At 34.9% G+C, this 12,001-nt stretch overlaps 1 protein-coding gene across 1 annotated transcript in view; it reads left to right on the forward strand.

The window, feature by feature from the left end:
- The window catches only part of PDCL2 (phosducin like 2), a 37,612-nt gene extending 26,802 nt beyond the window's left edge, over positions 1-10,810 (forward strand). The window contains exons 7-8 of the mRNA XM_060097091.1: positions 6,565-6,773; positions 10,653-10,810. Coding sequence (XP_059953074.1) covers positions 6,565-6,773; positions 10,653-10,810 — 367 coding nt within the window. The remainder of the gene's footprint in view (positions 1-6,564; positions 6,774-10,652) is intronic.
- Positions 10,811-12,001: the final 1,191 nt, after the last annotated feature.

A 12,001-nucleotide genomic window follows, 5' to 3' on the forward strand; every position in this document is an offset into this window, starting at 1 on the left:
AAGAGTTCGCATGCTGCAACTAAAAGATTCCACACACCGCAACGAAGATCCCGCGTGCCACAACTAAGACCCAGCGCAGCCAAGAAAAAATAAAATTAGTTTTCTTGACATTAAGAAAATGTATTAATGTGTTAGTACAAAATTAAGAAAATTAATCTATAATCAAAGTTATAAAGCAGAAAACAATTATTTGTTACACATGTTCTTTAGAAAAGTCTAGTTTTTAATAACTTTTTAATAATGTAAAGTATAACTGACAAATTTGTGCTTCTAGCTGCCTTCTAAAAATTTTACAGGAGGGTAAGAGTTTGTTTTTTAACTAGATTCCTAAGTTCTGTAATTTTAATGTCTCTTTGCCATTAAGTTTATAGGCTCAGCCTGCTTAGGTTACCTTAAAGGGATCTAGTTCACTCTGGGCCAGTGAACCTAGTGGCTTGACTTCAAGTCATCCTTGTTTTCGACTTTATTCAATCTTACGCCTGTGTCCAAGTTCTAATTTGGGGCTTCTACATTATTCCTGTACCCAACTGTATATTTTGAACCTCAAATATCATAACTAGGCCCTTAACTTGTTTTCGGATGTCATAGGTCTCCCTTAGTTTTTACAGATCTTCTGGGGTTCAATTCTGGCCCTTGAACCCCGACACCAAGCCTTTTCCCTACCGCTTGCTGTCAGAACTGCCTTCAGGTAGCCACTTTCTCCCTGCACTGCAGTCTGTTGTGCTATACTCTCCTAATTCCATACTTTTCACCACCACCACCAATGCCCACCTGCCTTCCTCCATGAACACCACCCACCCCATAAGTGGGTCATACCACCGACTCAGCTCTCATTGTGATAGTAATCATAAAATTCTTCTAAATTAGATATTTGTGGGTGCATTTCACCTATTGGAGGGAAACTGAAACTTATAAAGTATTTATGTCATTGCTTTGTGTGGAAAACTGATTTAAGTTAGGCAGTACATGTTTTTCTAATATTACTTTTAGTATGCTGTCCACTAAAATAAAGCAGTATCTAGATTTGTTGCAGGTTATACTTATCAGAATACATATGTATACATATATTCTGAAATGTAAATTAAACATATAATGCATTTAATTTGTTTTTCTCTTAGCTTTTTGTTACAGAAATTGTAACATATACATATATACATATACATATATAACATCACTTAGTGTTAAGCTGATTTCTGAGGATTTTGTAGATGCTGAAGGTGCAAAGGCATATAAGGCATCTATCTCTCCCATTAAAGATATTTCAGTAGAGGGAGACAATTAGATGTAATAATAATATCTTTTAGGTGCTATGATTGAATTCTATACAGAGTAGAGTAAAGGCACTGAAGAGGGAGTAGTAAGTTCTACTCTTAGAGGGTGGAAGTACAGAACTTTCTGTGAAATAATTCTTGGTCTTGACCTCAAAAATTAAGAAAAGATTCCCCGAGTTTACAGAGTTGGAGGAAGTAGACAGACTGAATGGGGTATTTCCGATGGGGTATGCAGCTTGAACAAAGGTACAGAAATAAGAGGGATCATCTTGCTTTAGAGGACCTTGAGTAATATGGTGGCAGGCAGACAATAATGCTGGAGAGAAAGGCAGGAGCCAGACCACAGAGAACCTTGAAAGCTACCCTGAGGAGCCCAGACTTTATCCTGAAGGCAGTGAGGAGCCATTGGAGGATTTTACAATCGAGGGAAGGGCATTTGTTGCATGATGAGATTTTCCTGCTGAGCCAACTTTGTCAGTAGGGTCTAGGATGGGTTTGGGGAACCATGACTGGAAACACAGAGACCAATTAGGACAATCTGATGTTGCTCAGATGAGACAGGAAAGGAGGAAAGCAGTAGAGAAAGAGAGGAGAGGATAGGTATAAGATAAGGAGGTAGAATCAATATAACTTGATGACTTATTAGATATTGTAGAGGAAAGGGAGATTTTTTGGCCTGAGTGCACTGAGAAAATACAGATGTATTATGGTACAATGTATTATGGTATAGTTTAGATGAGAAAAGCTATAGATGAGCAGCTCATGAGCCAGTATCAAAGATTACTAAATTAATGTATGTTTATATATGTCAGATGAAAGTAAAATATTTAAGTTAAAATTATTTTTGTGTGATTCCCTGCTTTGACTTTTTTACCTTTGGTCCTGCTTTATCCATTTCCCCCACCTCTGGCAGCCACCAGTCTGTGCTCTGTATCTATGAGCTTTTTTTTTCTTTCTTTCTAGATTCCACATATAAGAGAGATCATATGGCATTTGCTTTTCTCTGTCTAACTTATTTCACTTATCATAATACCCTTTAGGTACATTCGTGTTGTCCCAAAAGGCAAATTTTTGTTCTTTTTTATGGCTGAATAATATTCCATTGTATATATACCACAATTTCTTTGTCCATTCATCCATTGATGGACATATAGGTTGTTTCCATATCTTGGCTATTGTAAATAATGCTGCAATGAATATGGGAGTGCATGTATCTTCTCGAGTTAGTGTTTTTTTTCTCCAGATAAATAACCAAAGGTAGAATTGCTAGATCATATGGTAGTTCTATTTTTAATTTTTTGAGGAACCTCTATACTTTTTCCATAGTGGCTGTACCAGTTTACATTCCCACCAACAGTTCACAAGAATTCTCTTTTCTCCATATCCTTGCCAACATGTTATTTCCTGTCTTTCTGATAATAGCCATTTTAATAGGTGTGAAGTGATATCTCACTGTGGTTTTGATTTGCATTTCCCTGATGATTAACAATGTTGAGTATATTTTCATGTACGTGTTGGCCGTCTGTATGTCTTCTTTGGAAAAATGTGTATTCAGATCTTCTGCCATTTTTAAATCAGATTGGTTTTTTTGCCATTGAGTTATATGAGTTCTTTATATATTTTGATATTAGCTCCTTATCAGACATATGATTTGCAAATATTTTCTCCCATTCAGTAGGTTGCCTTTCATTTTATTGATAGTTTCTTTTGGTGTGCAGAAGCTTTTTAGTGTAATGTAGTCTCATTTACTTCTGCTTTCCTTGCTTTTGCTTTTGGTGTCAGATTCAAAAAATCATTACCAAGACCTACGTCATTGTTTATGTTCTCTTCTAGGAGTTCTGTGGTTTCAGGTCTTACATTCAAGTCTTTAATCCAATTTGAGTTAATTTTTGTGTATGGTGTAAGATAGGGATCAAATTTCATTTTTCTGCATGTGGCTGTCCAGTTTTCCCAACACCATTTATTGAAGAGACTGTCCTTTCCCCATTGTATATTCTTGCCTTTTTTTTGTCATAAATTAACCATATAAGGTGTGGGTTTATTTCTGGGCTCCCTATGCTGTTCCATTGATCTTTGTGTCTATTTTTATGCCAGTGCCATAACATTTTAATTACTATACCTTTATAATACAGTTTGAAATCAGGAAGCAAGATGCCTCCAGCTTTGTTCTTTCTCAAGATTGCTTTGACTATTTGGATTTTTTGTGATTCTATTCATATTTTAGGATTATTTGTTCTCTTTCTGTGAAAAATTCCATTGGCATTTTGATAAGGATTGCATTAAATCTGTAGATTGCTTTGGGTACTATGAACATTTTAACAAAAATAATTTCCAGTCCATGAGCACAAAGTATCTTTCATGTTTGTTTCTTTTTCAATTTCTTTCATTAATGTCTTGTAATTTTCAATATGCAGGTCTTTCACATCCTTGGGTAAGTTTATCCCTGGGTATTTTATTCTTTCTGATGCAATTATAAATGGGATTGTTTTCTTTATTTCTCCTTCTGATAGTTCATTATTAGTGTATAGAAACACAGCTGGGTTTTGTGGATTGATTTGTTTTATCTTGCAACTTTACTGAATTCTTTTATTCAGTTTTTTTTTGATGGAGTCTTTAGGGTTTTCACATATAATATCATGTCATCTGCAAATAGTGACAATTTTACTTCTTCCTTTCCTATTTGGATGCCATTTCTTTATTTATTTATGTATCTTGCCTAATTGCTCTGGCTAGGACTTCCAATATTATGTTGAATAAAAGTGGTAAGAGTGGGCATTCTTGTCTTGTTCCTCATCTTGAGGAAAGGCTTTCAGCTTTTCACTGTTGAGTATGACATAATCTGTGGGCTTGTCATATATGGCCTTTATTATGTTGAGATACATTCCCTCTATACCCACTTTGTTGAGATTTTTTTTAAAATTTGTGAAACAAGTTTAGCAAAATATATTGAGGATAAAGGCCAGAAACTGGTAAAGAAAAGCCAAATTAAAAAATATACAAGTCTTCCCCCAAATATTGATAAGACCTAGCGCATTACCATTGATTTCAGTTTTCAGTGTCTGTTTAAAAATGGAGCAAGAACTCAAAAGTACATGTGAAGCAATTTGAGTGCAGAAATCCTTATTCTTCCTCTATCATTTATGTTTGTCTGGCTTACAATGAACTAAACTGCAATTTTTTTCTTAGTGGTTCAGCTTTATCATGTTTTTCCAAAGCATGCATTTGATTTTCTTAAGAACTACAACGATTTTTGTTGTCCCATTTTTATTTATTTGTTAATTATAATAAAATGTGCAATGGGCATAAATAGGTGTAGAGGGAAAAAACAGACAAAAGTCCAGAAGGGTTACCACCTGCCTGGGGCATGCAGTATGCCCTGGCATGAGCCACTCAGTTAAGAGAGCTTCGACTTCAACTATAGGTGTGACAAGTTTTAGGAGTTGAGAATACAAAGGGGAATAAGATGCTTTTATGGTATAGTACAAGAGGCCAATTAAACATTATATATATATTTTGAAAGGACATATAAAGTGTAGTACAAGAGAAAAAAGTACTAATTTTGTCTGTTTAAAGAACTTTTCCCTAATTAACATCAGTTCACACAAATATTTCTTTCTTCTACACTCTTGTTTCAAATATGCTCTATATGAATGATGAGAAAATGCATACAAAGGAGAAATACATGTATGAAATTCAGTGTTGTTGTGGGTTTTTTTTACATCTTTATTGGAGTGTTTTTTTTTTTAAGAAAATACTGATAAAGATCCGTTTTTTTTTTTTTTTTTGGTTGAGGGAGGAGGGGAGATGAAGTTCATCAGCTGTTGATATCAGAATGGGTAGGACTGCCCAGTGAATGTGTCTAGAATTAGAAAAGGGTCTAGGACATAATTACTAGGAATATCTACATTTGAGGTATAGACAGAAGAAGGAAGTCAAAGGAGTCAAAAGGAAATTAATAGAAAGTGTTATCACAGAAGTCAAAAAAGGAGAGCCCTTTAACAAGGGAAGTGAACAGAACATAGAGATTTTTTTTTTAACTTTTTCATCTAGGCTGTGACCAGAAGGAGAGAGAGTAGTTTATTAGAGGGAGAGTAAGAAGGGACTTTTAAAAAAATTTAGTAATTTGAATATGTTTATGTAAAGTGGAGAAGGAAAGGTTAAGAAAACAGGAAGAGAGGGAAGCAGAATAACAAATAAAGGCCCCATAGGAAATGGAAAGAGTGTGGGATAAAGCAGAGGATTAGCTTTGAAAGAATTTGATAAATCTGTGAGTGAGTGATAGACTGAGAGAAAAGGGACTAATTAAAGTGTGAGTGTAATGAGAGTTAAGTGATAGAGCAGGAAGAATTGTAGGTTTTGGTTACATTTCCAATCAATTTTAAATTTCTGATGAAGAATAGTTCTGGATGATGGGGAACAGGATATGGCATGTCAAAGAGAAGGATGGATGAAGTTTGTTGGAGTAAAGGAATTCAAGGAAGCTTGAAATAAGAACTTCAGATGTGATGATCTCATGTGGAAATAAACCCTTGATGAAGAGTTGGGATCCCCTTGTTTCAATTCAGAGCCGCTAAGGAGTCCCTAGATATGTCCTTTTTTTTTCTTTTCTTTTTTCTTTCTTTCTCTTCCCCACCACTGCCCCCCCCCCATCATGTGCTATAAAATAGGAACTGGCTCGATTAAACTGATACTAAGTCAGACGTGGTTAGCTTCAGTTAGGCAGCAAATTCCCGTGGTAGCAGGCTTCATTCCCAGGCTATAACGGTGTTTGTAATAAAAATGAGAGAACTTGGGACTTCCCTGGTGGTCCAGTAGCTAAGGCTCCATGCTCCCAATGCAGGGGACCCGGGTTCAATCCCTGGTCAGGGAACTAGATCCCACAATATGCAACTAAAGATTCCACAAGATGCAACTAAAGATTCCACAAGGTGCAACTAAAGCTCCCACAAGACAGAACTAAATATCCCACAAGACGCAACTAAAGAAACTGCATGCTGCAACTAAAAGATCCCTCATGCCGCAACTAAAAGATCCCTCATGCTGCAACAAAGCTCCTGCGTGCCACAACTAAGACCCAGTGCAGGCAAATAAATAAGTAAATATATTTTTTTAAAAATAGAGAACTCTATAGTTCATCCTTATTAAAGGTAAAAATAGAGGATAGCAATTGATATGCTCTTATATTAATATCTAAAGATATATTTTTGTCAAGGAGATGTTTCACTTATTTTATTAGATTGAGATGAGTAGTCTTGTTTTTTAACAACGTTGTGTGTACTGTTTCTCTTTTTAGCATCCCAATGTGTTCGTTGGTTAACCAGCATCTTAGTCTCCTAGCAAGAAAGTTTCCTGAAACTAAATTTGTTAAAGCCATTGTGAATAGCTGTATTCAACACTGCCATGACAATTGTTTACCAACAATTTTTGTTTATAAAAATGGTCAGATAGAAGGCAAATTCATTGGAATTATAGAATGTGGAGGGATAAATCTCAAGCTGGAAGGTAATGATGTTACTTTTAAATTCATTTGTAAAACAACTTCTATAACATATATCATGAAAGTTTATTTTCATAAAACATAAGGTTTTTCCTCTTATTTCTTATTTCCTCTTACTTCTTTTTCTTCTTAGATGCCTCCAGATTAATTTTCCTACATTAATACTATCATAACATGCATTTGCTTAAATCCTTAATGGTTCCTTGTTTCAAATAAGTTAAAAATTCAGAATCATATGCTTGAAATTTTCAGCCCATCTATACAATTATACTTCTCAGTGCTTCCTAGTTGCTGCTCCAGCCAGGCTGGTCTTCAACCACTACCTCAGATGCACTTAACTCATTTATGGCTTTATACTTTGTTTCATACTCTTTCCCGATACCCCAAATACCCTACCCTACTTTTTTCTTCCATCCAAACCCTATTCCTTCATGGGTCTCCTAGGTTACCATTTATTCCATTATGTGATTCTGGACCAATTTATAATCTGTTTTCATCTTCTCTACTGAATTTCTATAGCATATATTCTCTATACAACTTATTTTCCACTTACCTACATACTGTCAGATTTTGTTGGTTAACCAATTCCCTTTGAGTTTTGTCTCCCTAACAGGTACGAGGACTATGCCTACTACTATTTTCTTTTTGACAGTACACAGCACAGGACTTTATATTTTTACCTTTTTAAATAATGTTTACTTTCTAACCTAGTTCTAAGACCATATTCTTCAGTTAGTCATTTCTTGGAACTGCTTTAATCCTGTATTATTAAAATCTTTCTCTCAGACAATCGTATTAAAGCCATTGTGAATAGCTTTTTTTTTTTTTTTTTTTTCTTTTTGCGCTATGCGGGCCTCTCACTGTTGTGGCCTCTCCCGTTGCGGAGCACAGGCTCCGGACGCGCAGGCCCAGCGGCCATGGCTCACGGGCCCAGCCGCTCCGCGGCATATGGGATCCCCCCAGACCGGGGCACGAACCCGTATCCCCTGCATCAGCAGGCGGACTCTCAACCACTGCGCCACCAGGGAGGCCCGAATAGCTATTTTTAACAGCTTTTCTTTCACTCTCTCATTCCCCTAAAACTGCTTTTGGCCTTACTAAGACCTCCAGTATTTTGATTGTTCCAGAATTTTCCTTCTCCCAGTCTCTAAGGCCCCTCTTTGTTTTACTACCTTGTTTTTTCAGCTTGTACCTTATCCTCTAAATTTAAAAACTACATAAGAATACAGACCATAATATAGTAACTATTCATTTAATCATTACCAAAAATAACAAATGTGAACATTTGTTCATGTTTGCTTCAGCTATTTGTTTATTATTGAAAAAACAGTACAGATATTGTTGAGGTTACCTGTATTTCCATTCCTAATCCTGTTCCCCTCCCTGCCTCACTAAGCAATCACTATCATGAATAGTGTGTTATCTGGTCCATGTTTTTTTTAAATTTTTATATTTGAAAAAAAATTTTAATTGTAAAATACACATAACATGAAATTTACCATTTTAACCATTTAAAAATGTACAATACAGTATTATTAACTGTAGTTATTGTGGTATACATTACATACCTGGGACTTAATTTATAAATAATGTTATTTTATTTAATCATTTTTAAGTATATCTTTAAGTGACATTAAGTATTGATATATTTTCACTGTTGTGTTGCTATCATCACCATTATCCATCTCTAGAACTCTTTGCATCTTTCATAACTGCAACTCTATATCCTTAAACAATAACTCCCTATTCTCTGTTCCCTTCAGCCCCTGGCAACCACCATTCTGCTTTCTACCTCTGAATTTGACTCCTCTCAGTGAGGAGTGTTTGTCCTTTTGTGACTGGCTTATTTCACTTGGCATAATGTCCTCAAGGTTAATCCATGTTGTAGCATGGGTCAGGATTTCCTTCCTCTTTAAGGCTTTAAGGCTGAATAATATTCCATTGTATGTTTTTATAGCACATTTTGTTTACCCATTAATGTGTTGATGGAAAGATTTGTTGCTTCTATCTTTGGCTGTTGCAGATAACGCTGCTATGAACATGGATGTGCAAATAACCTGTTCTAGTCCCTGTTTTCAGTTCTTTTGAGTGTATACTCAGAAGTAGAGTTGCTAGATCATATGATAATTCTACTTTAATTTTCTGAGCGACAGCATACTGTTTTCCATAGGGGCTGCACCATATTGCACTCCCACCAACAATACACAGGAGTTCTAATTTCTCTGTATCCACACCAACACCTGTTACGTTCTGTTTTATTTTTTAAAATAGTAACCATCCTAATGTATGTGATGTGTTTTTCCCCCACTGGCTTTTAATATTTCCAGTGTCATTTTTCAGGATTAAAAAAAATGCTTCAGGGCTTCCCTGGTGGCGCAGTGGTTGAGAGTCCACCTGCCAATGCAGGGGACACGGGTTCGTGCCCAGGTCTGGGAAGATCCCACATGCCGCGGAGCGGCAGGGCCCGTGAGCCATGGCCGCTGAGCCTGCGCGTCCGGAGCCTGTGCTCCGCAGTGGGAGAGGCCACAGCAGTGAGAGGCCCGCGTACCGCCAAAAAAAAAAAAAAAAAAAAAAAAAAAGCTTCAATCTGTTTCTGAAATTTCTCCTATGTTCCACTGGTCTGTTTGTCTATCCCTGGATCAATACAGCACTGTGTTAATTACTGTACCTTTCTAACAATCTAGTTGTCTCTAGTAGAGCAAGTCTTTTTCAAAATTTAATATAAATGTTGGAATTAGTCAAGTTCTGTGAGAAATACTGTTGGTTAGTTATTAGAATTATATTTATAGATTAATTGTTGGAGACTTGATATCCTAATAACCGTGAATGTTCCTATCCATGAATAAGATATAGCATGTCACTTATTTTGGTCTTCTTTCATTTTTTGGTAATTTTCCTCATAAATATAATATATTTACAGTTGGCCCTTGAACAACACAGGGGTTAGGAGCACTGACCCCATGCAGTCGAAAATCCACACATAACTTTACAGTTGGCCCTCTATATCTGCGGTTCTGCATCTGTGGATTCAACCAACCATGGATCATGTAGTACTATAATATACATTTACTGAAAGAAAATCCACGTATAAGTGAACCCCTGCAGTTCAAACCTGTATTGTTCGAGGGTCAATTGTATTACTTTTCATAATGTAATATATTTTGTAATTTTCCTCATAAGTGTATTTTGTAATTTTCCTCACAAATGGTCTGTTCATTTATACAGTGCTTAGGAATAAATTTAACAAATATGGAATTTGCAGGGTTGGGGGATTTTGGTTATCAGTTCAATTCTTTTCAGTTTCTCTCTTGAATATGTTTTCGTAATTCACATTTTTGTTGAAATTTTCCCACTAAAATTTTCAAATGTACTGGCATACTTTTTTTCTCATAGTAGTCTCATGGCTTTAAAATCTTTACTTGGTTATGCCCCATGTAAAATCTTTATACTATTTGGTTTCTTTCCTTTACTTGTGATCATTTTTGCCCAAGGTGTGTCTATTAGTCTCCTCAAAGAATCAACTTTTGATTTTGTTGGTCACCTCTACTGATTTTGTTTTTCTACTTTTGCTAAAGTCTTTTCTTCATTATATGCCTCATTCTGCTTTCTTTGGGTTTACTTTATTGTTTTTTTTTCCTAACTTCTTGATTTGTACTTTCAAAGCACTATTTTCAGTCATTTTAAAATAAACATATTAACCATAATTTCTCCCTTTAAGTATAACTTTGCTGTATCCAATGTGTATCTTGATATTGTAGTACTTTCATTGTAATCTAGTTCTAAATATATCATCATTTCCACATTAATTTTATTAGAGTCACCTTCTGTTTCATATAGATGTTCCAAGATTTTTATCTGATTTATTGATGGATTATTTATTGCAGAACTTGAATGGAAGCTAGCAGAAGTTGGAGCAATACAGACTGATTTGGAAGAAAACCCCCAAAAAGTCATTGTAGATGTGATGGTATCTTCAATTAGAAACACTTCTATTTATGATGACACTAATAGCTCAAACAGTGATAATGACGATACCAAATAGAAATATTTAATAAGTAGCTTTAAAGTGTTTATATATGGAATATTTTATTTGCCACTGCCTTTATAATCAAAGATCAGAGAATTCATAAATAAGTTTCTTTTCTTTTTTATATTAGACTTATAGCTTATATGTCATTATAAAAACTTTCAGGTATTTTAGAATATTCATTGCCTCCAACAAAACTAGAATTTGTACTGAACCCTTAATATTTTTTTGTGATTTATTTTTTTTCGGATCCTTATTGGACAAAAACAAAAATATTACAAGTCCTCTGTGTTGCCTGCTCACTTCCAAAGAGGCCTGTGGATAAAAGTGTTGAAAGAGGACCATGAAATTTCATTTAATTTACTTCAATATTAAAGTCTATTATTTAGGGGCTTTGAATGAAAATACTTAAACTTATAACCATATGACTTTTCTTTGAAATCTCTTACCTATTAAAAAAATTAACCAATCAATAGAAAAAATGCAATTTAAAGATTCTGATCCTAGTCACGGCACCAAAAAAAAAAAAAAAAAAGATTCTGAAAAGTACACAAGAAACTTCTCCACTCATTATTGTAGTTTTTAATAGTTGTTCTATTATTAAGTTAGAAAATATTGACTTACTAAGTATACTCACTCACAGTTAGGCAACAGAATCATTAGAACTGTATGACATTGTAAGTCATACAATGTAAGTTTCTAAATCATGAAGAGAAGTGAGAAAAATATATTGTGAGGCTTACATATGTTTTAATAGTAATCAGAGAAGAATTCATCATGAGAAAATATATAATACGAGGACACTGAAGAAGACCTGCAGGATGTTTTATCTTGGCTTAATAATTAACACCACTTTTAGAGAAAATGGTGTTAAATCCAGCATGTAATAATAGTTCAATAACAGATTTTATTCTTCTACTATTTTTGTATTGATGACCCATCATTCTGATTATGGATATTCACTGATATCTGTGAGAGAATCTAGACTTTAAATGATTAGATTACAAAAATAAATTGGTGAGAATTGAGGCAGTTTAACACGGAATCAGAAAAGGCTCTTTGCTCTTCTTGGGGGTGAGTTGGGATCACAGAGGCTGCAGAGAATGATGAAGTAGAAGGGAAGTTAAATACAGATTGAGTAAGGTAATGATAATTTATTTCACCAGATAAGGTAAAATTAAATGATCTAACTTTGAAAAGAATCAG

The sequence above is a fragment of the Mesoplodon densirostris genome, chromosome 1 (assembly GCF_025265405.1).
Source record: "Mesoplodon densirostris isolate mMesDen1 chromosome 1, mMesDen1 primary haplotype, whole genome shotgun sequence".
NCBI lineage: Eukaryota > Metazoa > Chordata > Mammalia > Artiodactyla > Ziphiidae > Mesoplodon > Mesoplodon densirostris.